Source organism: Strix uralensis, chromosome 12 (genome assembly GCF_047716275.1).
Source record: "Strix uralensis isolate ZFMK-TIS-50842 chromosome 12, bStrUra1, whole genome shotgun sequence".
Lineage (NCBI taxonomy): Eukaryota > Metazoa > Chordata > Aves > Strigiformes > Strigidae > Strix > Strix uralensis.
Window position 1 is genome coordinate 4,298,945 of NC_133983.1, and position 24,921 is coordinate 4,323,865.

General features: G+C 38.8%; 1 protein-coding gene across 3 annotated transcripts in view; it reads left to right on the plus strand.

The window, feature by feature from the left end:
• The window catches only part of CBFB (core-binding factor subunit beta), a 44,081-nt gene extending 20,595 nt beyond the window's left edge, over positions 1–23,486 (plus strand). For 2 of the 3 annotated variants that reach the window (XM_074881757.1, XM_074881755.1), the window contains 3 exons: positions 2,473–2,589; positions 8,324–8,419; positions 21,193–23,486. In XM_074881757.1, coding sequence (XP_074737858.1) covers positions 2,491–2,589; positions 8,324–8,419; positions 21,193–21,261 — 264 coding nt within the window. In that variant the 5' untranslated portion in view covers positions 2,473–2,490 and the 3' untranslated portion in view covers positions 21,262–23,486. Of the gene's footprint in view, positions 1–2,472; positions 2,590–8,323; positions 8,451–21,192 lie in introns of all 3 variants that reach the window. The other variant, XM_074881756.1, reaches the window with a different exon arrangement.
• The last annotated feature ends 1,435 nt before the right edge of the window (positions 23,487–24,921 follow it).

Below are 24,921 nucleotides of genomic sequence, written 5' to 3' on the forward strand. Positions count from 1 at the left end.
CAGCACTGCTCAGGCTTCCAGGTGATGCGCAGGGCACTGCATTTCAAGTACTGAGCCCTCAGCAGCTCCGTCTGAGCTACCTCCTGTTTGCACTGAGCTACGAAGTTTGCATATAATGCACTAGCAGCTGCAGTGACCAAGCCAGCTGAACAGCCGCTGAAACAAGGCAGTTAGTGGCAGCATAATATTCCTTGTCAGAGAAACAACTTCTCTCAAAGAAACAACTTCTTCAATACATCATCTTCTGGACAACTTGAAAAGCTAGGTTTTGTCATCTGTGGGAAGTCCTATGTAACTTTTGATGTCCCAGGCTTTTGTTGTGGGCCAGAAGGATAGGGGAGGCTAGGTGGAAGGTAAACCCTAAATGAAGATCAGCAAAATGCTTGTTTGCTTCTGCAAAAAGTAACTAGTATTAGAGTACAGACCGTTTTGTCTTTACAGACCCATAGTTAGGTTATGCTGCTTTTTTTTCTTTTGAATTATTCTGCATTGTTCTTAGAAGAGAATGATTTTTGATTCTAATAGCCTCTTTAACTGCCTTTCACTTCTAAACTAATTAAATGCATCTACTAAATTGATGGTGCGTACTTCGTTTATTTCTTGTGAGATGAATGAAGACTGCTGAAAGGGAGTAGTGTTGTATTTCATATGTTTGAAATGATTAATCTTGAAATGAGGGCTGTGGGGGAGGTGGTTTCCTGGTAGTCCACATCTTACTCATGCTGGTTCTGACGCCTCTGCTTGCAAGGGCTGTTGGCCGGTAGATCTGCACCCTGCATAGTGTGCTGTCATCACGGAAGACATAGGTGTGATGGCTTGCATAGCTAGTCTGTGAATACAAGGACAGAAAACCAGTCTGTGCTCTTCTTAATGGACACCCTGCAGTAGGAGAGCTGATAGGAGGAAGATTATGTTTGAACTAACCTTTATTTCTTCATTATTGAGCTACTGCATATCATACTAATTAAAATCTCTAGAGTATGTCACTTCACACTGAAATGTGTTAAGTTATAAAAATCAAGCTCAGATCAAATGTGTATTTTTCTTTGGCAAATAATGTTACTTGCTTGACAGCTGGTTTCATGTTATTGCTTCCCTTTTTTCCACTTATGGATTGCCTTTAATGTTGTTCAGTGCTTAATTTTACTAGGACAGCCTTTGCATAAGGAAGGCGTACCTTCCTCCTGTATCTCTAAGCCTTTTCTCTTTCTGCTTGAGCGACCTTAGCTGGTAAGTGTGGAACTGAGCAAGTAGGCACAGTTGGAGTGCTTTGAAATGCGCTATAGCGCTAAACATCAATTATACTTTGAGGATTTGCCAGAGGATGAATTTAGAACTATTAGAAGAGGTGCTGTGTGGAAATTTTGCTACCTAGCTGGGCCACTTCTGAAGACTGAAGAGACTCGACAGGATTTTGAATGTCTAGGCAGTCTTTAAATCTGAAGTGGATGCAGGCCTGTGTGCATGGTTTGCCTCTGTGGCGATTCAGCATAGACAAACTTCTGTTCTCTGAGGGGTTTTGACTTGCCAAGTAGGCTGAAGTAACTACTGATGGTTGATTTTTTTTCTTTACAGTTCAGGTAATTTTGCTTTGGATTTGGGTGTTTTGTTTGGTTTTGTTTTGTTTTTTTACAGCTGATATCATTAAATATAAGGTGTCAAACTCATTTAATGTTGTGTTTGCTGCTTTTTAAATTTCCTGTGTGGAGATTGTTCTCTGGTCTTTAGAAGGGGAAATACTTCTGCTTTAAATCACCGTATCATCTACCATTATCTAGAGTAGGGCCTTAAGCTCATGCATTATTCCTTGCTGTAGTTCAAGGCACTGTGCATGTTGATGCTGTAGATGGGTTTTGATCATCTGGTGTTGCTTCTTTTGAAAAGCCTTTCACAAGTGCTAGAATAGACACAGGAAGACTTTCTTATTTTTAGCATGGTGTGTATATATAGTGTATTTTACTAAACCCTGACTAGTTTGTAAATTTGAGGAGGTCTGAAACTGGTGGTTGTTCTTTGTTGGAAGAGCTCATGTATTGGGGAAAATACAGTGCTGCTTGGGAGTAGGAAAGCATGTGTTCATTTAACCATTTAAATGTGCTGTAAAGGATCCTCTCTGGCAGCATGCCACTTTCTTTGTGACACGAAGGTAAGCTGACAAGAAAAACAGTTACTTTAACTGAAAGCAGTAACAGAATTCTAACCAAATCCTGGTGCACGCCAGTTTATAAAATAAGAACACAGCTTAAATTTATTCCATCCAGTACAGTAGGCAAAAGTTACAGCACTCACTTGATTAAAATGAATTCTTGGAAAGGAGGCAGGAGAAGCTGTTAAGTGGAGTCTCGTGTTACCAGCTGGTTTGGATGTTCTTCTAAGAATACATATAGAAGCTTCCTGCATCAGTATTTTCATTGTGCAGGCATGTGTGTAAATGCTTTCAAATTCATAGCGTGTGCTTTGCTTTTATTTCAGGTGTACTTGAAGGCACCTATGATTCTCAATGGTGTCTGTGTAATCTGGAAAGGCTGGATAGATCTACAGAGACTGGATGGTATGGGCTGCCTGGAATTTGATGAAGAGAGAGCACAGGTAAGACAGTCTGCCCACGGCCAATGTGCCTTAGACACTTGTTTGTTTTTCTGGAAAAAAACCACGCAGTCAGGTAGTGATCACACATTCTAATTTGCTTGTTTACTGCCTTCAAGTACAAATTCCAAAGAAAACTTACAGTATAGAATTTCAGAAATACGTGGTTGTAGCTAAACTACTGTTTAATTAGGTCAGAATATTAGGGGCAGGAGTCACCTGTAGTTCACAACTTTGTGGGTGGTTTAGCACTGTTAGTATGCTACAGAGTAGTAAATCTTAAAGTATTTGAAAAGCTTGTAACAATTTAACTGGCAAATCTGTTCTAGCTGTTCAGGGTGGTTGGGTTTCTTTAAGTAGCTTTTTGTTTTATTGCATCTGCAGGGGGAGAATGAATAGGACTTTTTCATTTGTTCTCTAGCAGTGGTAGACTCTGCTCTGTTAAGGTATGGCAGCTTTTGAGTGCTGACTTCCTATCTACCTACTTCCTACCAGCAAGGTGACTGTCCAGTAGCTGAATCTTTGGACACGCACAAGAACATAGTAAACACAGAGGAAATGACTTTTCAAGTGCATTTTACATATATATAACATATATATACACATAAGGTTCACTTACACAGCTGTAGGGTTCCGTAATTTAGTGAGACTTGAAAGAGATCTTTGCCTTTAAGATGTAGCTTTGTAGCAAAGCTGCTTGACTGATACTGAAAGCTGCTGCAGCAGGTTTGTGCAGGCTTCCACACAGATCACCTGTCTCTGCAGTGGACAGTAAATTGGATGTAGTAACACCAGTTACCAGAGTTATGATTTACAATCTATATTTTGTGGTGGACTCAGCAGTTAATTTCTGTAGTGTGATAATTTATAAATGTTAGAACTATATGAAGGCATGGTCCAAAATGCTTCTGTGTACAAGGGTTTGTTAAGCATGCAGAGAAAAGAAGGGTGAGCAATTTCCTGCAGCCTTTTTTTTCCTACCCAAGTTCTGTATTGGTACTCCAACAAATGATTCTTAATAATTTACTCTGTACCAGTGTATAGCCATTTTCTCCTAACCTCTCTCTGAAGACTTCTTCATTCACCCAAGACCATCATGACTTCCCCTAACTTTTCTGGAAGCTTAATTCACTTTGACCCACTGTTCAATGTCTCCTAAATGGTAACCCCATCTTTTTCATCTTGATGTCACAATAAAATTGGAGCTTTCTTTATCTCCTTCCTTTTGTTCCCTTAAATTCAGGGACCCAAATCAAGTCACTCACGTGAATAAGTGAACTGGTTTGTGTGGCACTGGTGATTCTCTTTTTCTTTGTTACACCTCGTGTATATCATACATATGGGTGATTTTTGCAAAAACTTAATATTTTGTCACATAAACGGTTTGTTTTTCCAAATTACCTTTACTTTCCCTTTGTGCCCTCTGGGGGGTGGCTTCTGGCAGTTGTACACTGGAACTGATTTAAAGAAGGATGTTTTTTCTATTTTCACTGTATGCCTCATTCTCAGTCCTCCATTCCTTGGGATTTCCCTTTTAGTCATTCTGCAGCCACAGTTGGTCACTACGTAACAAGTAGGAACCTTTCGATTCCACCTACATGCCAGGAGTACTGTTCCAGGCATGCAGAATTGGAGGGCTTATCGATTAATTTGTTTGTTTGTAAGCTGGAAGTATTCAAATCAAATTTTACATGAAGATGTGTATAGTTGCAAGCTTTGGGGTGCCTTGCCTCTCCCTAACTTAAGAAACCAATTTGCACGTTAATGAGATCATGTTCTTGTGACTAAGTTCTGGGTTAAATAGAAATACTTTGTGTCAAAATAGTGTCTTTGGAAAAGTCAGGGCCCTGCATGCTGTCTTCAGGCCGCCTAGAAAGAGAGAATGTGCTGTTCTGAGAATAGCCCTGCCACCTTTTGTTAATTGATGAGAAAAGCCACAGAACCAAGCTTTTGCTTGAATGCTGGCTACCGTTCACTGTGGCATTCATTTTTTCCGAAGCTGGGTGTCGGCATTTTGAGCTAGCTATGTTCCTGTTGAAGCAGTGTGCTCTCTGGAAAGAGAATATCTGCCGTAGACTCCATTGATTAGAAAGCCTTTAGAATATAATGGCTTACACAGCAAGGTCAAATGCAGACCCCTGAGGACTGTGCAAGATAAATCCCAAGGTTCTTGATCTATGACTATTAAGTTCGATACATAATACTAAGTCACATGACTTCTGAACTGAGAGGAGACTGATTAGAACGTGTGCTCAGAAGAAGATACTGTCACTCCTTTCTGAAATTGGATAGTTCCTGCAAAAAGTGGGCATGCTTCCAAAAAGGAAGGTGGTCAGGTGACCTGTGGGTGCAATTTTTATCTTTTGAATTTCCCAATAAATGTTTTTGCATGCTCATGGATTATTTGAGTTTCCCGATGTGCATATGCTGTCTTAACTACACTTCAGAATTCCTTTTTGTTGTCTTCAGAAAGTGTTTCTGCACTGAACATGTGGTTTATTCCTTTTTTTTTTTGTGAGGGGATGTATGTACGCTCTCAGGTGTCAGTGCTTTCTCGAGTTTTGAGTACAGGGTGCTGAGCTGGAGGTATTACACAGTGGGGATCTAGAAAGATGTGTTTGCACTCAATTACAGATGTGTAATTTGTTTTCAGTTTGTACTTCTCAGCGGTTACAAGGAGGTCATTGGTCAGCTTATTTGCTGCAGTAGTAGTACCTAAGTGTTCCCAGTGTCGTAAGGCACTGTACAGACACAGAAGTAGCTGCACCCTTGTATTTATTAGCATTGTAAACATTAGGGCAATCTCTTACATTCTTCAGTTTCCTTTTTCCCGTATCTGTCACTTTGCTTCCTTTTTTAAAACTGTTTTAGTATTGCTAGTGGCAGTTGACCTAACTGCTGACTTTGATCCCAGAATAACACTGATGTCAGACTGGGTTTAAGTGCCTTGTACTATGCAGTGTAGTGCCTGTGGTACCCACTGTCTTTTGTAATAAGAGGTCCTATCGGTATTCACGCTGCCCCGTACGCACCCCTTACTCCCGTTTTCTGGAAGGCTTGCCTTATGGAAAGGTAATGTTCTTGCATTTTCCTCTCTCTTACCACTTCTTACTAACAAATACTGGGATTGGATAAAATTTTTCTTTGCTGCCACACTTTGGAAATTATACTATCCTTCACCGGGTCAAAAAATATTTTAGGAAGAAAAACCTCATGCATAACAATAAAGTACTTCAATTGTAACTTTTAAGTTAGTGTTCTTTCTATTTAATTCATCAGCCTATTAATGTCTCACTACTAAGCAGTCTTACTTTTTGTTACTGGAGGCCCTGATTCAGCTGCTGCTTCAGACTTCAGTGGACTAACACACACAAAGCTCTACATACGTGCTTGAATATCTTCCCTGTTTGGGCCTGAAATTTCCCTGGGTTTGATACTTATCTTGAGTGTTATTAAAAGACTGTTTTTGTCTTCAGTGCTTTGGTATCTCTTCTGTAATAGATCATTCTTGCTATGTAGCTTTGGTAGTTCTAAAGAGTTGTTCTCACAAACTCTTTTCCTACCAGGCTCCTGGGGGGGAGCATGTGTATGAGTGGGGGTATGTTTAAACTTCTCTTTTTGTTTTTTGTTTTTCTGGGTTGGGGGGTTTATTTTGTTCTGTTCTCATGTTGATATGGCTTATGTTTTGCTTATTCTCTTCCTTAGTAGATTCATACCAGGAGCATTTTTATTGATTATAACTGAGATGGATAAATGATTGAGTCTCATACAGCCGAACTCGCTAAGCTATGATTACTAGATTTGAGTGACATATGAAAAAAACCCTGTTACATTCCCATTGTACAAGATTGAGACATTTGTTAATTTCTGTTATAACATATCACCAGGTGTCCAGCAGAATTTTTTGGTTTTTACTTAAAAAATAAGTTCTGATATCTTCCCCCCACCCCAGACATTAGTAAACCAGTGTTTCAGCAGTCAACACGTGTTCATTCTGGGTGTCAACATAGCCATTCTTTTCCTATGAATTTCTGAGTTAGTTAATTCTGGTTATGACAATTTCTTTAAAGTATGCTGGCTGAGGCTATATGTTAGCCTTTTATTTCATGACCACTCTAAATGATGATAAAATGCAAAAAATTTTTTATAAAAAAAAAATCTGCTTTCATTTAAGTCTGTTTAAGAAAAAAAAAAAGGGTAATAAAGACATACATAGCTTTTGTAAATTAGAAAGAAGACAGCTTTCCTGGAGTCATCTGGGAGACAAGCTTATCTGTTTTATATCTATCTTTCTGCATTATTAAGAACAAACTTACTTTCCACTGTCTGACCTTGGTTGCTGCGTATTGCATGAACATTAAGATAAAGGGTCAAATTCTACTCTTAAAAATAGTAGGTAGTGTTAAAACGTTATCTTATTGGCAGCTTTAAACATTGCCTTTCAACATAGCTTTCTGGGGACCAGGCTGTGTGGAGTTATTGATTGACAGATGTTTGTATTTAACTGTGTTAGGCCACGAGGGGCACTCATTCACATCATTTCACAAAGTAGCTTCAGGGTGCACAATTGTGCCGACGGCAAAAAAAGCAATTTAACATTCTCTCAGACGAGCGATGCTTTATCTTAAATTAAAAAATTAATGCACTTAATCCCTTGATATATTAAAATTTAGTTGGGCTCTCAACATGTTTATGTCCTCTAACAGTCAAGGTTAGGATTTTTTTAAATTATCAGCTTGAAAATAACATTTATGTGTATGTGGGAATCATAAGCAGAGTTAGCAGTAATTATAGCTGAGGAGGGAGAAACAATACTTTATCCCTTACTGTTTTGTGCAGCCTCTTTAGACTTGACTCCTCCATTCTGAAGATTTTAAAATTCTAGCGGGGAACAGAGCCATCTATTTTCATTCTGAGCAAATTATGTGCTAAAAGGTCTCTCTAAGAGAAATAATTTGTAACCCAGTTAATAAAGGCTTACATATTAATAACATTTTATTTAAAACATTTTCTAATAGAAAATATGCTTTGAAGAAATTTTTTTTTGAGAGTTAATTTATTAAATCTATTCTAGTGCATAAGCCATTGTTGAAAATAGTGGGGCTGTTAAACCTGCAGGTTTCTTCTGCATTGTGTGGGAATGTGTACAGATTAGTGGAGGAATAACTTCTGCTTTGCACTTTCTTATGCATCTGAATTTAAATGATACATAAGGATTATGAATGTTCATACTGATGAGCCTTCGGCAGCTTTTGATAAAACGAAGGATTTATTTGGTTTGTAACTTAGGTAATACTTTTTTTAAATTAAAGACAAGTAAATTACTGTTACTTATATCATGATGCTAGTGAACTCTTATCTAGATATACCTGTGAATACTGTCTTCAAAATGACTTTTATAAGGAGAATAAAATGTATTGCTTCTCTCATATAACTTTTGAGAATTTCTAGCTTTTAAAAAACAGCAGCATTTTAAACTACTTTGGAAAAGCAGTTCTCTGAAATTATATTTTAGTAGTAGCTGCATTGCAGCGTTGGTTATCTCTACTGCAGTGATGAAGGTAAGTATTATTTCATTAACCTATATTGGCATTTGCTGGAACTCATCAATATTCTAGCAGATTCTGTAGGACATACTTGTCTTTGCTGCCAAGTGATCCCTAATATTCAAAAGAAATGTCATCTGGTAGAAATGAGGGTAGCCTTTTGTGTCACTCTGTGTTGTCTGGTTTGGTAGCAGGAGGATGCATTGGCACAACAAGCCTTTGAAGAAGCTCGGCGAAGAACTCGTGAATTCGAGGATAGAGACAGGTCTCATCGGGAGGAAATGGAGGTGAGGGTTTCACAGCTGCTGTCAGTAACTGGTTAGTACTTTCCCAAAACTTTAGATTGTTTCCATTTATTTGTCTGTTTGTACAATGTTGTGTGTTTTCTGTTTGTACAATGTTGTGTATTTTGTTTGCTGTTCGATGTTGTCGTATAAAAATTGTAAAATGCATTGTTTTTAACTCTCATAAAATGAATTTCAAAATTTTGAAGTTTTGATAAGAATTCTCTGATTTTATCCTTTTTTCCTTTCTGTAGATGGCCTTTTCTGTGAATACTTAAGGATGCATTTGTTCACAGAGCTGCCATGTCTCTCTCAGCCGATACTTTAATAGCAGAGATAGGGATCGTTTGCCCCATGCACTCTCATGAACACAGGAAAGGTTTCAGGAGCTTTCGGCACATATTTTGTAGTTTGCTATGCCATGTTGTGGGAAACGTTGCCAGTGAATTTAATCAGATGCCACAGTCTGCTTTCTTGTACAGGCTAGTTCTATTTTCCTCTCACCTTTTTCTTACTGGCGTGGATTATTACTCTTCTCTATTTCACTGGTGTAGTTCCCCCATCTTGTTACTTGCTTCTCTAGGGCCCCACAGTCTTGAATCTTATTCTTTCTTGATGAGAGCAGAAATTACTGGGATCAAGAAAAGAGGAGCCAGAAAAGGGAATGGAAACCAGCTGCTCAGAGATGTCAGAGAGGCAAGAGGATGAGTAATGCATAAGGAGAGTTGGCAAGTTAAGGCAGGCTGTAGGTCAGGCAGAGAATAAGGAGAAAACAAAAACACTTTGAATTTCTTTCCCTTACTAACTTGGTTTCCTGCTTCCTGCTTCATCAGTACAGCCTGACTTTACTATAAACAAACGTGATCAGTCTGCTGCTTCTCAGGTTTTTAGTAAATTTTATTATTGTTATTGCTAAGCTACTCTTCTGGCATCCTTACTGGTAACTGAGATAATTAGACAAACTTTCTTCCCTTCCAAGTACAATTGGAAGACACTGAGAATGAGAGGGGAAAGGCAGATGTAGAGAATAATCTCTCTCACTTTGAAGGGATGGCTGGTGTGTGTCTCCTTGTAAACACTGATGTAGCCAGGTCAGATGTCAGCTGTAGCAAAGGTAAAATCCTTGCCTTGGAGGCCTTGCTTACCACTGGATCCTTGGAGCAAGAGCTAGATTACCTGAATCATTCTGTCTTGGTCACAGCATAGCTTGAACCTGCTTCTGAGTTCCGTTCAAAGGAAGGTAGAATTAACTTAAGCTGTTCATGAAGATCTATGGCAGCCTGCCCTAATTTTAACAACAAGGTAGGAACTTTAAGCCTAGCCTTATGTCCTTGGCTTAAATTTACTTCAGGCTTTTCTTGATTTATTTTACTTTGCCCTTCTTCCCCACCCCTGTTACTACAGAGAAGAAGCCATGTGTTTACTGAATGCTGAAGGTTAAACAAGAACGAGGCTTCCTGAAATAACTTCTGGAGTTCTGTGAGACTTACTCTTTCCTCCAAGTATAGAAAACACTTATTTGCAGCTAGGATGCACAAAAACTCTTCCAGTTAACAGTGAGATTGAGGTAGTATCAAGCATCTGGGGCTTCATGACAGACATCAAAATTTGTGGCACTGAGACACAAAAAGCAACACCCCTGGCCAGCTGCAGGAGCTGGGTTCAATAACTTCTGAAACAACTCCTGTTTTTAATAAGGCAGCAGGCAGTTGTTGTTAAACGATGTCCTTATTAGCTGCCAGTACCCATTTTCTCTTAAAACAGCAATAGTCATTGTCCCAATTCTAAAGCACTGGTGTAGGTCACCTACAGAAAGGAAGAAAAGGAAAAATTGCTGACTTGAAATATGTTTAAGCAGAATGAAAAACATTGTCAAAAGGTGCTTCAAATTTATGTGATGTCAAATACAGGTTTTTAATAATTGCAATACATTATTGTGCATGCTCTGTTTTTTTTATTTTACTGTATATGTTTAATGTGTATAACAAGAGATCTTTGCCTCAATTACTTGTAGTTCTATAATTGGTTTTTTCATTTGTGTGTTTGGGGGAAGATGTCCTGGCCACATATCTGGAATGTTTACAGATGAGCTTTTGCACTCCGGATCTTAGGACTGTATAGAAATCAGGATCTTTTGGGGCGGGGCAGGAGAGGGAGCAGAGATAGGCTTACAGTGCATTCCTAAGGAGGAATCAGGTTTCCAAACCATTCATTGTTTCCCTGACTTTCACTTCAGTTCTATTCTAATGCAGCATTCGGGCAGAATCAAATGAACTTTAATCAGTAAGCACTTACGTAAGGTGCTCATGATCATCATACAGAATTCTCGATAGAAGGCAATGCATAAATGTGCATTCCCATATTTGTTGTGTTTATGGCCTGTATCAAATCTTCCAATGCTCGTATGCTCAGTCAGCTTGGAAATATGGTTTGTACCCTTCTGATGATTGCACTGTTATAACAGTGTTAGTCCAAACTGCATTGTGTTCCGTTTGTATAATTTCAATAGGTCAAATAGTATCTTTGGCTGCACTATAGAGATGGTACCTGAAGTTTTTTATGGGGCAGCTAGGAAAGGTGGGTTCTAAGTGTGAGTGAGTTTTTGTGTGTTACACTACACAGATGAAGATCCCCTCAGCATAATCTCTTCAATATGGTATTGATACACCTTTTTTAACTGCTAAAACTTAACATTTTTCTTTCCTGCTAAGCTTGGCATGGACAGTAAGACTCAGAATTGCCAGACCTGGAACAGGATCTCATCAGTGTTAATGATTGTTTTAGGAATTGCAACACTGTATAAAATCAGGGTATTTCAGACAGTAGAACTGCAGCTGAAATGCCTTTAATAGAGACCAGATTCTGCTTCAGTGGGGGAGGGAGGGGGAATCCTGCAATATTCCACCCACTCCTACCCAAAACAGAGGCGCCAGCTCTTTGGAAACATTTATCCACCCAAAGCCTGGCAGCATATGAAAATGATCAGATTCAGTTCTTTATTTATACAGCTTTCTGTGTAGAAAAGATTCCCTATTCTAAGTCTCTCTGTAGACTTTGTTTTAAAAGTGGCATATCCTTGCCTAGGAGTGATCAGTGAAGGTTGTTGAAAACAGTTAAAATGGCTTGTATGTGGCAGTTGGATATTAGATTGGTGATACTTTGAAGGGGGGGGGGGGGGGGAATAGGAAGTGCAGTAGCAATTTAGGAAGAATTGCTATACTAATTTTCATTTTTAAGTATCCTAAAAAACCCCCCAACCAATAAAAAAACCCCACCACCAAAAAAACCCCTCAGAGTGCTGTCAGGTTTGTCTGCCTTCCTTTCATCACATAGTATCCCGTACATTGACTTCTTCATTAGCACAACAGATCTTTATTTTAATGAACATAGTCTTTGCATCTGAGGGCAGAATCAGTAGTGCTTGGTAGGTTGTGCTTGAATTTCCACAAGTGATCATATTTTTGTGCAATTACAGCACTCCTCTAATGTAAATAGGGTGTGAGTGGATTTAGTATTTCATTGAAGTTTTTAAGTGCCTCTGAGCTCAACTGTGTTCTGTTATATTTTTAACATAGCTTCAGTTTTGAATACAAGATGCTTTTGGGTTTTTCTGTCAACTGATGTAGCTTGATCACATCAGATACTGCAAATCCTGCCTCAGTGTTCAGGATTCTTTTGTTTCAAAGATGCTTTTGAAGTCAGTGAGTGTTTTTAATTAATGCCTTCAAAATTAATAATGTATTCCAATGGCTTTCACTTTTATGAAAACATTGGAATGCTGAGACAGTAAATGTTTAGTGATACCCATAGAGACAGACCTTATCCCCAGTTAAAGACTATTGCAAATGTAAATGATTATATGAAGCTTCGTAAGTTTAGGAACACTGAGCTACTTGTCAAACTTGGGCTGTTTAATGGCTTCATACCAGTTGAAGGCAAACTTCTCTTACTGTGAGCAAGTGCCACACGATGGGGGACCCCGTCCAAGACCATGACTTTAGGGGTGTGTGCTGGAACTGATGCCATTGAACAGCTACGTGAACTTGCAGTGTGTGTACGCTTCCCTTTGCCAAACTGGTAGAAGAGGGTGAGGAGACTAAAAAGATATCAATGAGGCAGATGCTTAATTTTCACTCCATCACTTTGTCTTGGTTGAGAGAGTCAGCACTAGTGTTTTCTCCTGTTTGGTATGGTGTCAGTATGAATGACCAGAATTCAGCGTCAGGATAAGTGTTCTGCAGAAATGACTGTGAGGTTGCTGTCTAGATGTGCTTGAATCTTCCAGTAAAAACTTTTGCTTTTTATTCAGTGTTCTGGCCATAGTAGCATGATGCAAAATGCGTTAAACTGTTCAGAATGACTTTGAGAGATGTAAACAGCCCCCAGTTGGTGAAATTAGAATACACTGAAAGTAACGGCCTGTGTTCAGTTCAGAAACACAGCGAGCAGGTGCCTCCTGCCAGCTCTTCACTGGAGCAGAAGGCACAAAGTGGTGGCTTTTCAAGGGGATGGATAAAGAGAAGAGGCTATCTTGTGTGTCGCTGTGTGCAGAGAGTTGTTTTTTTGTGAAGGTTTGTTTTGTATAGGCAAACTATAACTTCAAAATTGATCTGAGTGTGCAGTTTGTTACTCTTGAGCTTAGCTAAAGATGTTGTTCTGATTGCTTTACTTGGGGGTGATCTCTTCTCAGTTTTCCAATGTAATTTGTTCAACTGGCATTTTTTAAATGTCATATTTTTCTATGTTGTGTTCATTTCCCATGTTACTGCCATGCTCTTTATTTTAGCAACACTGAGTAAAGAGGCAGAGTGGTTTGCTCTTCCCTGAAACAGTCTAGTCTAGCAGTCTGTCTGTTTGTGGTCGTGTGCTAAATATAAATTACATTAATGGCTAAGTAGAGCCATTTTAGGAAACTGCATGAAATTCCCATTTTAAAAACCTTCATTTTGCTGAAAAAAAAAGCCAAAACTGCTTCAAAACTTGTTTGTTTTAGGAGAAATCCCTCTCAATACAAAGCACCAAAAACCCCCACCAGCCCTACCCTTTAAAAATTGCTGAAGTAAAAGTTTTCCTAAATCTTAAATACTCAGTCCTGCCCTAAGTTTCTACACACCTTCACTGTTTGTTGGGAATTAAGAGTTGAAAAGGGAGATGTATTTGATTTAATTGTGCTGAAGTTGTGAACTCTTAGACAGGATTTTGCTACAGAAATGTAAACAGCTCACAATTGTAACAAAATCATGTAGTAGGACTAACCTTCTGAGGTTCTAGACAGTGAAGTTATTCTCCATTCTTTCTTAAAGAGTCATTTAAGATTAAAGTACTAGTGTAAATAAATGCTCTAACTAATTGAAAGTATTTTTGTCAAATAGAAGAAAATACAATATTACAGTATTTTGGTTTTTGATTTTTTTTTTCTTCAGCAAATTATCTGATTTTTAAGGCTTTTTTTCTCAAAAATTAATCTGGAATGAATTTAATTACTACTTATTGTAGATACTCTCCAAACTGACAGTGATATAAAAATAACAACCTTTAATACAGGTTTTTTGATATGAAAGAAACCCAAACTGTTAATTCTTCATATGCAGTGGGTAGTGCAGAGTTGGTATATGCTTGTGTGTGTGTATATGAGCATATATATATGATTTGTTTATATTCAGGATGAATACAACCTCATTTAGAAAAACGTATTAAAGTATGTGTGTGAATATGCATTGCCTCAAAAGGGTCTACAGTGCGAGTACAGTACAAGCAGGCCAGTAGTGTTATGACTAGATTGCTTCACAAGAACTTTAAATAGCTGGCACTTGTGTAAAAAAGCTATGGAATGCATATATCAGGAAAACAATTCGTGCTGTACAGAATCAATGCTGACTAGTACAGAGGAGATCAATCTTGCAAATCAGGGAATACTGTAATATAAGCGTCTTCTTTCAGTCAATGGAAGGTTAGAAAGGGGCTGAGCAACAGAGGAATACTGTCTGGAGGCAATCAATATTAATTATAAATTTATAACCTTTATACCAGCCTTCAAACAATACTTTCTGAAAGGGAGCATTTCAAGCTTTTTTTTCTTCCCTTGGAAAAGCAGTTTTCATCCACAAGTTAAAAATTTTAGTCTGTACTTGAAGCTCTTAAGAGCTATACTCTTGCCATGCTTTTTCCTTTCTTGGCTTGCTGTTACTTTAGTCCAGTTTCCAATGTGGTGTACCAGAATCTGTAGCCTCATAATAGCTTTTAAACAAGATGCAACCGTTGCAAAGATTTCAGGCGAGGGAGTGCATCAGGATTGGTAAGCAAATTATGCTGCTTGGCCTGGTCGTGCTCTGTAGCTCTCTAGCAGCTCATGGTGGGAGAGCAGACTCAGCATATAACGCAATTGATGTGTGTTTTTAGTGAAGAGTACTCTGTTCCTAGGAAGTAGATCGTTGGAAGCTTGAAATGAAATCTTGATGGAGGTGGGAGCTAAATGATTTTTATCTGTGGTCTTTGTCAAGAAAATTGTTTGTTTTGACATTCAGTGAGCTTGAAAGGCAATCAGAATGGCTGTAGGAATAAAAAAAGAGCACTGGGTATAGAGTTCCTACCATTAATCATTCTACAAGGACTTTAGTCTAACATCCTGATCTCTTATCAAATCTGAGAGACTGTTTTCCATTATTTGCATAATTTAAGTGGTGCTTGACATCATAATTAAGAAAGGTGAAGGCTACTTTTTCCCAGGTTCAAGTGAACAGGAGAGGTGATTGCAAAATAGATTTTTATGGCCAGCAAACACAGCAACTCCAGAGACTGGATCTAGGCTACAGAGTCTTCACGCCGATAGCTACATCCACTAGGAATGTGGTAAAAATCATATCCCCTACTGATTGCCAGCAGCTTGTAGATGCAATATGTAGTAATGATGGAGTCCCCTTGCTGCTGTTGCTAAAGTTGTTCTGAGAAGTGAAGATTGAGAGGGAGAGTCTCTTTTCAAGCCCCCCCAGAAGCTTACAGGATGCTTCATCAGGCTGTAACGGTGACCAGAGAAGTTCTAGTATATATAAGCTGTCATTCTTACTATGCTGTAGTGGCCTGGTTTTGCTAAATTTTATTCTGAGAAGGCTGAGTTTGCCTCCTGCTGCTCTTCTGTTGAGTAAGGGTAACTGAAGTGGAGGCATGGCCAGCATTTTAGCCGTGTTCCTGTCTCTACGGGAGAGGCTGTTATTAACCAGCAGCTCAGAGAAGAGCTTTCAGTTTGTTGCTTTTCTTGATGTGGGTCTGCCTCAGTTAGCAGGACTAACGTGGAGGTGTGCTTGATTGTAACTGGTTATTTTTCTGAATATTGCTCTCTTTATTTCAGGGGTTTGTTTGTTTGGGTGTTTGTTTTTTTCCTGTGGTTGTATGCTTTTTAGAAATGTATCTGCAATGTATTCTCAGGTTTGTGAACCTCCTGAAAAGGATAAAAAAAAACGGTCCTAAGAGAATCCAAATGTTCACTGTTTAGTTTTTCCTAACACAGCCTGATTTTTCACTTATTTAGTAAATTATAGATGACAGATGCCAAGGCACATAACGCATCTGCCCTGTCTGTTTCAGCAGTATGGAGCTGCCAGAATGCAATTAAAGAATTGCAGTGGAGTTGTCCATGGAGAGACTTTATTTTGGCTACATTTTGTGACAGCCCTTCTTCAAATTATCTCCTCCTTCCTTCCCTCCTCTTCACCAGTGTCCCAAGTTATATATGCAGTGTATATTGTTGTGTTTGTGATTTCACTGCCTAGTATTCAGAGGTCCCAATTTTGCCTGCTATTTAAGTGATTCATCGAAAAGGAGGGCCATCTTCATGGCAACCCTGTCCATCCTTACTAAATTTACCTCCAACGTTCCCAGTTCTGCTTTCTCACAGCTATCGTGTAAACCACACAGTGGGACTGTATTATCTTTTCCTGATGAACTCATGTGGTAAAAGGAGTTGGTTTTCCTTAGGTATGTCAGAGGCCTCTGGATGTGCACAGGAAGGGGGGGTTAGTTACAGATGCTCCCTCAAAGCCAGCTTAAGGAGTTTTATTGGCACTGTTGAAAGCACGATCAACTGCATCAAGGGTCAGGATTGAGTGACCAGAGGAGGAGGATGGTGTCTGTCTTGGCTGCTGAAGGAACTGCTTGTGTGCCACCATCCATTAGTCTTGGATATTTTTTTTAAGTGCCCCAGTAGCAGATGTAAATGCTCCACCATGATCGTTGTCCAAGAGAGTCATAATTCGAAGTTAATGATTTGATGATTTCAAGGTATCCAATTTATTAAGAAGAAAATTAATATAATGCAGATATTACTGCATCATGCTCTCGATATGACTTGTAGCCCATACCAGTTAGCCTATATTTAGGCTTGGGAAGAGCTCAGAGATCACAGGATTGAAGAGAGCGTAGGTGTCAGAGTATTTCAGGGGATACTTTCTGTGTTTGTTTACCCTCCAGTCAAAATTATTTTGTTAGTAACTTTTCTGTTGTTTGTTAGTATGTTACTACCCCATGGTATTAGCATTATGAGTTCAGCATGAATAAATCTAGAATAGTGTGTTACAGGAAGCTTTGAAATGTTTTTTGCCAGATACGTTCCTGCAATTCTTTCAGTTGGTCATCATACCGTCTCCAACGTTAGAGGTTTTAAATGGCTTGTGGCCAGTTATAATTCCTTCCGTATTGCAGAAGATTTACATGGCTTCGTGTGCTGAAAGCTGAGTGCGAAGTATTTTGGGGTATTGAAACTCCCTATGTGTCCATTGCCTTAACTATTTAATTTCAGGATATTTGGAAGGAAACTGGCAGTGTTGGTTAAAATACATTCATTTTTAGGAAAATTACAACTGTAGTGGGATCTGTGTACTATTTACTAGTTTTTCTTGCAAGCAAATATTGTTATCCTTTCACTAAGTAGCAGATGAATAAGATTGGTAATAGTGCACCTTCAAACTTAAACTCAGCGTTTGACTGAAAAATGAAATATGCTGAGATAAGATGAATAACTACTGTTTTCTCATGACTCATTACGCGTGACTCATGGCAGAGTATTCCATTTCCCAATGGCAAAGATAGATGCATCTTTCTTAATTGAAGCAAGTCTCCTTAATCTTTGAGAAGCTGAGCTCATTATTCACTGAGAGTAATTCTGATGCTTCTGCATGGCATCATAAGGTATGCAAATACTGCAGTTCAGAGGATTGATAGGTAAGGGACCCCAAATTGAGAGAATTCTGGAAATTGCCATTTTTACATCTATAAAAGGGAACTTTTAGCTTCCTGTAATAGACTGAGGAGAACTACCAGATACTACCATACCGGTAGTCACACTCCTGCAAGTGAGTGTTAAGGATCTTGTGGCATTTCTTACGAAAGTTGTATTTTGCCCCTTGTCAGTGGACAAAAATACCAGCCAATGCCTGATGTTCTGCACTGGGCTTGCTGTCTACATACAAGGTGATTTCTCCTGTCTTTTACAAGTGTTTTTTATTTTTTAGATACATATGCATATGATGCTTTTGCATTTTTTTCTTCCAGCATATAAAGCACAGTTGTAGTTGTTACCTGCTGTGCACTTGTGCCTCGGCCGGGTGGTGACTGATAGAACAAGGGTGTTTCACGTGTGTATTCTTGCGCAGTAGTATAGCACAAGGAGGGTGTCTGAGCGAGACAGAGCTGTCACTCTAACATGTTGCAGTTGCTTTGTGTAAATCCCCGCTTACTGAAATGCAAAATTACACCTTTATCCACATATACTAGTGTAAGATATTGTAATGACTGCTTTCAGTACATTTGAGGGTAATTTGTCATGCCTTTTGCATATCACTTGAAAGGGCAAATCTGGTAGTTGTTCAGTAGTGGCTTCTGCAAACTCTGCAAGTAGCAACGAGGTCATGAATCATGTGAATTCTTTCATATGTTTTGAAAGAAAAGGCTACTTTAGGAAAAGCGTAAGTGCAACCATATGCCCATACCTTGGAGTCTTCACTGAAATCTGACAATAAAATTGCTGTGCATATGTTTTGTTTTCTGAAGAAAACATTGCTTTTAGAGCAGTGGTATAGCAGCAATTAACTTGCTTTTTTTCATGTTAAGTGTAAAAATGTTTATCAAGTACAAAATTGGTAACTAGATTGGTATAAGTAAGATCTTGGTAATTCTTAAAGACAGTGCATGCCTTTGTTTCCTTTTAAAAGAAGGAGGCAGCAATTAAAATCAGAGAAATCTTGCTACAGTCTGTTCAATAGGAGAAAAGTATGCAAAGTGGAATGGTTATCCTTTTGTTAATCTTAGCATAACTCTTAAATTAGTGTGGAAATATCTATTTAAACTAGTTCAACAACTGGTTTGTATTAAGAAAAATCTTTACAACACAGTTTACTCTTCTATTGAAGGAAAAAAGTGCAGGCTCTTCCTGGTTAACTTTTCCACCATGATTTTGATAGTCAAAGCTGAGTGATTTGGCTTTTGGAAATAATGTGAAAATCTCAATTAAATGCCATCTCCCAATATTCTGCATCTGTACAGAGGGCAGGTTGCAAGAGTTGCTTCAGGAACTGAAAGGCATACGCCCTTTAGCACTTCAGATCTTCCACTGTTTGTTTTTACGCGATTCTTCAGAAGGATTACTGAGAAATCTGTGGGTTTGTGCACCAGCAGTGATGTTGGCTGTCGTGTTCAGAGTTGTTCTGCATATAGGAAAAGCAGATTGTTTCCTTCAGTCAGAGTATGACCAGTGCAGATAGAACAGAGTGGGATGATCATCTCGCCCCTAAATATCTAAAATGAAACCAACAGCAGTACTGGATACATAAATGTAGTAGGTAGCAACTGTGATATTTAAATAGTGAGGGTGTTTCCAAAACAATAATGGCAATACGACCACTAAAGAAAGTGCAGGGGAGGGAATTGTGTTCTCTGGAAACATGCTGATAACTAGAGGGATTTATTGAATGAACTCTGTGTACATCAGAGTGGGATCATTGCACATGAAAGGAAAATGTAACTTTAAATTGGTAATTAAATAGGTGAAGCTAACCAATTGCACTGGGAGCATAAAATTAGACAAGAATGGTAGATAAGGGAGGAAGGAGTGAACTGAGAAAGAAAAGTCTAAATTAGAGAAAACGGTGTTGGCAGTACATGCCAGAGGGTTTGGGAGCTGACAGGCTCTGCTCGCTTGCCGTTTCGTATGGGAGCGAGCAAGCAGCGCGCTGCGAGCGGGGTAACTGCCGCGCTGGCGGGAAGGCTTCCTCTCTGTCAGTAAATGTGACTCAGAAGAGCCCAGGGAACACCAAAGAGCAGCACTCCTGTCGCTGTTAGTCACAGTTTAGTTGAAGTACTCGTATTGTTCAGTGTGATTGTGTAAACATGGTAATGGCTTAAACTGCATATTTCAGTGGTGCAGCTGCGTTAAGTTTGCTCCCAATTCTTTCAACAAAATACGAGAAGCCTTTCAAAGGAGGCAGTCGCTTGTTTTGCATTTCTTGGAGGGCATTTTTTTTTTTGAAGCCCTGAATGTGGCGGGTTACTGCAGCTTGGTGAAACTCATGGAGCTACACGGAATAATGCTTGTGTAGTGATGCCTTCCACCAGCTGAGAATGCGGCCCTCATGCTGTTTGGGTTGCATGGTAGTTACAGGCCAAGGTGCCAGCTATTCACTCTGTAAACGTTAAATAAAAGGATTGACACTAAAATGTCTTATAAAACTTTAAAAACTTAAGCTTTAAAATTTAAGCATATCAATGTGTTTTAAGTATTTACCTGCAGCATTTGTGCGTGCTACTTGAAAGCAGCCTGAAGGGGTACAGGTAGAGAAAGTAGATAGCAGTGTCCTTGATATTACTGTGATCGATACGACTGTGAGTGATCATCCTTAATTTCCTCTTTAAAATGCCATCAACTCAAACTGTTTAACAGAATCCTTTATTTAAAGGAGAACTTATGTTATTCTTATTTTAATACAGGGGTGCAATCATAATGACCAGAGTTCTCTCAGTTTTGTATTATTGCTAACTTTACAGGTGCACCGAAGAAAAAAACCATTCTGCATTAAAACCCCAACTTTCACAAAGTGTTGCAATGTGTATCAATCTATAGACTAAATTGTGTTAGTGTGTTGTTATGCTATAAGGCTCTTTATTCCAGAAAAAGCTGAAGTAAACGTTTCCCCCATAAAAACGCTGAGGGGAGATTTAGTTGGAAATGATCTAATGTACTCTGCCATCTTAACCTTTTAGCCTTTCTCCCCAAAATCTTGTTCCTGAAAACATTTACAGAAAAGGTTAACAGAAGGGAGTTTCACAGGGAAGAAAATGTGTTTTGGAAGAAGAGACACAAAATCGTTGCCTAACTATTTTGGAAGCCTCTTGTTGATTGTTAAAGTTGATGTCAAGAAGTGTTTCAGCCTGACTGCAGGAGGGCCTCTGAGTGTTTGTGTGTGTGCACACTCACTCCCCAGAGTGCCAGCCCTGCCTGCCCCCAGGCTGGGTGGAGAGGCAGAGCCAGAGCTCTGTGCCCCTCCAGAGAGGTCAGTGCCCGACTGCTGGGTCCACAGCCCTCCTCTCAGATTCCTGTTGGTTCTGGGGGACTGTTGAATCGAGGGGGAAAAGACTGATTTTGATTTTAAAAATGAATGCATTGTTTACTGCTTGAAATGTAAATTTGTGCCTTAGAATTGATTAAATGTTAATACACTGAAGAAATTAACTAAACTGATAACTTGTAAATCACTTTTTTGATCCTAAATATGTGTTTATTGTTAATGCAGGCAAGAAGACAACAAGACCCTAGTCCTGGATCTAACCTAGGAAGTGGTGATGATCTCAAACTACGTTAATCAACAGCAGCAGGCGTACCATGGGTCTGCACACATGCATTGCTTCTACTTGGCAAAGGATTTAATAAAAGACCAGAAACTGTGATAACTGGGTATACTATGGTCTGTTTCCTGACCTGCGGCAGTCAAAATCACCATGAACTGCCATGGTTTGCACTATGTTTATGTTACAATACCTGCATTTCCCATTTTAAGCATGTAGCCAGTGGCAATTTGAAATTTTGTTTTTCTATGCAACCTTATTTTTGTTGGCACTATTTTAGTGAAATGGAAACTTATGCAGCTATAAAACCATTTTTCTCAACTGTAATAAAAATTGTCACTTAAAAATAGGTCAAGATATTACAGATTTAAAACTTCTTTTTTGGGGTTTTGCCTTTTTTTTTTTTTTTTGTAAACTGCTGGAAGCCAATGCATTCCAAGCTTAATTTTTTTTAATATGGGCTTTTGGAATTTTGATTGTTCTTATTGTGCTCCTGCTTTATTTTAGATATGCATTCTTATCTATCTTTCAGTTTTCTTTTTTTCTAAATTTGCAAGACCTTCTTAAAACTGCTGACATTATTTTGCATTATTTCCAAGCTAAACCCAGTGAATCAGAGCTGTTGGAATCAGTTTTCAAACTTTGTGGGTTTGTAAATGTTACAGTTGCAGTATTCTTTTAACTGCTAACAATTCATCAGTTCCACTTTCTAAATGATAAAATCTTAAAATTTATATTTCCATGCATTAACGCATTCTGCCCCAGTATCTGTCTTAGATTTTATTCTGTATCAAGTGAGTTTGGGTGGTTATTGTACTCCTGTATATAGTACTTTACTGAAACTCATGGGAAGTCGCAGGCTGGCTTCTGTTTTATTCAGGGATTTTTTTAAATAGTTCTTAAAAGGGATACTGCAACTCTACAGTCAGATTCAACAGCGTATTAAACTGGGAACAAAAGTGATCAGCTGCCAAGGTGATATGTATTAAATCATGTTTAAGATAGCTGCTTTAACTATATTTTATATCTTAGGCTTTTTGTAAAGTTGTGCTGAATGGTGAAAAGTTGAGATGAGGTTATGCACAGAAAAATCTCATACTGTGCATAGGACAGTTCTATTAAATCTTATGCAAATTAAGACTACATTGCAGTATATATTGCATTTTCTAACAGGGTAAGATTTGGGATGAGTTAATCTGTGTGAATTATCTTGTTTTATTTGGGGTGATGGTGAATGGACTTGTTCCAAATTTTTCATTGCATCCGATCTTTGAAGAAAATTAATTGGAAATGTGATGTCATTTGGCCTTGTTAAAATGTGGTGCTTCCTGTACAGCCCGATTAGTTAAAATGTCACTTAAATAAGTTTTTAAAATAGGTGACCTGACTTCAGTATTTTACAAATTATTTTGAAGGTAGAAACTCTGTATGGTTAGAACAGTTAAATCTTTAGTAAATTCTATAATTCAGATAATTACATTCCTCATTAATGGCAAAACGATTGATGCAAAAGAGGTCTTGCAAAAATGTAAGCAGATGTCAATGTGAAGGAGAATCTTTGTATGTTAATAATATGAATATTTAACATTCACTTAAAAATGTCAATAACTGTAAACTGTGAGAATGTCATCAAATAGAAATATTTTGATACTTCAATTTAAATGTGATTCACCTGAAAGATAACCTTTTTCACTCTGTGGCCACGTATTCTTCTTGCCTTTCTTCCCCCAAAGAAATAATTTTTCTAAAGTGTTTCTGCAATGAGTTAAGGGACACACGCATGCATCCGCACGCATCCCTAGCCTTGGATCTTCTCTGCCATCTGTGTATTTTTGATGGAATAGTCTGAAGATTTATTTTAAAAGGTTTTCCTAACGTTTCAGACAGTGGTTTTAAACCATAAGTACACAGGAAATTATGCTATCAGATATTAACATTGCTATCTTTGTGTAAATACTGAACTTTCCCTATCATCATTTAGCATTCTGCTGCTTTCGATATCTTAATGCTGGCATTAAGATTACAAGCCCTTACCCTCTGCTGGTTAGTGCAGACTTTTTAAAGTGCATTTTAAGTTATTGATGCAATTTGATATTTTTCATAATTTCTATTTAAACTGAAGTTGCATCATCTTTCTTGAATTCATCTCCTGTAAGAGTTGCCTTAAGCTACAGGATTGCTTTTGCTACTTTTTGTGTTGTATGTTTAACTTTCATAATAAACTTCTGTGTAGTGAAAACAAGTTGCTGTAAATTTATTTCTGACATCCCGGTAGTCCACACCGACTCATGACGTGTTTCTGGGGTAACTTTCCAGCGTGCTGCTAGGGGGAGGCTGCCAGGCTGTCCCTGGCTACAGCAATAGTGACATCCAGTGGCCACTGAACTAGCCCAGGCACCCCTCTGTGTAGGGGCTGAGGGAGGAGGGGAAGGTGTGGTGGGCTGGTGGGCTCAAAACCTTTTGTATAAGGGCATATTTTGGGGGAACATGAGGATTTTGCTGCCCTAAAGCTCTTGTGTTTTTTTACAGCTGATATGCCCTGCTTACTCTGAAAGCATGTATCTACGTAAGTAACCCTAGGAAGACTTCTCTCACTGGGTTGTAACAGTTGTGCACGCTTACAGGAGAGCGTTGTTTATAGGCACGTTTTTATAGCAGCCATTAAACCTTGCTAATTGTGCTGCTTTGGATGAGGAGGAAAACAAGGTAGTTTGCACGTTGAAATTGAGGAAATGGAGAAATGTGGTAAAGTACTGTGGGGAAAATATGAATGTTGCATGCTACACCTGAAAACCTTCTGAAGCTGCTAAAATTTTAGGTGGTATAACTTCAAATATATTTAATGACAGTGGTGATTATGTACTGAAATCACGTAGGGGATCGCTTTCTTAATAACTTGAGACCTGCAGTCTGCTTTGCAAGTGTTCACATGCAAAAGGACAAAGTATAACCTTATTTCATACTTCTAAAACCTGACTGTAAGATCAGAGAGTGCTTGATAAAAATGGCATTGCCTGTGACCTGTGGTGGTTCTGAAGACATTCTGTAGTTTGGAAGGGAGGTAGCTTTTAAAACAGACATAAAGGACAAACTCTGATGCTGTATTCCTGCTGGCAGGCGGTATCTTTGTCAGCTACTGTAGGCTCTGCCATCAAAGTGGCTCGTTTTGAAAGGCATCTTTAAAGAGCAGTTAGTAAAGGCATTAGATGAACTTGTTGGTTTACCTGCAAGTTCATGGAATGATTTGCTGTTCTGTCCAAGGTGCCTCACAAGTGGGTTACTTGTAATTACCTTACTTGTAAAGCTTTTTCTGGAGTGGAGGGGCCCGTTGTCCCCCACCTCCTCTTAGCTTGAGTTTGCCTCTCAGGTGCACGAATAGTATCAATTTGGGAGTGAAAGAGCACTGGAAGCACTGGAGCTTATTGGAATGGAGAAGCATGTCTGTGACCTGGAGCCAAACTGGAGCAGGTGAGGTATGGGCACTTCTGGTTTGATTTTTTTTTAACCTCTTGCAGTTACATGGCCTCTTTCTAACCTGAGAGAATCCAGACTATTTACAGAAGCTTTCAAAACCTGAACGGGTTTCCTAGACTCTTTTGAAAGACATGGCAGCTATCTGCTGTCCTGGTCTTGGCCTCTGGTCCCCTATTTGAAAGCAGGAAACTATAAAAATGAAA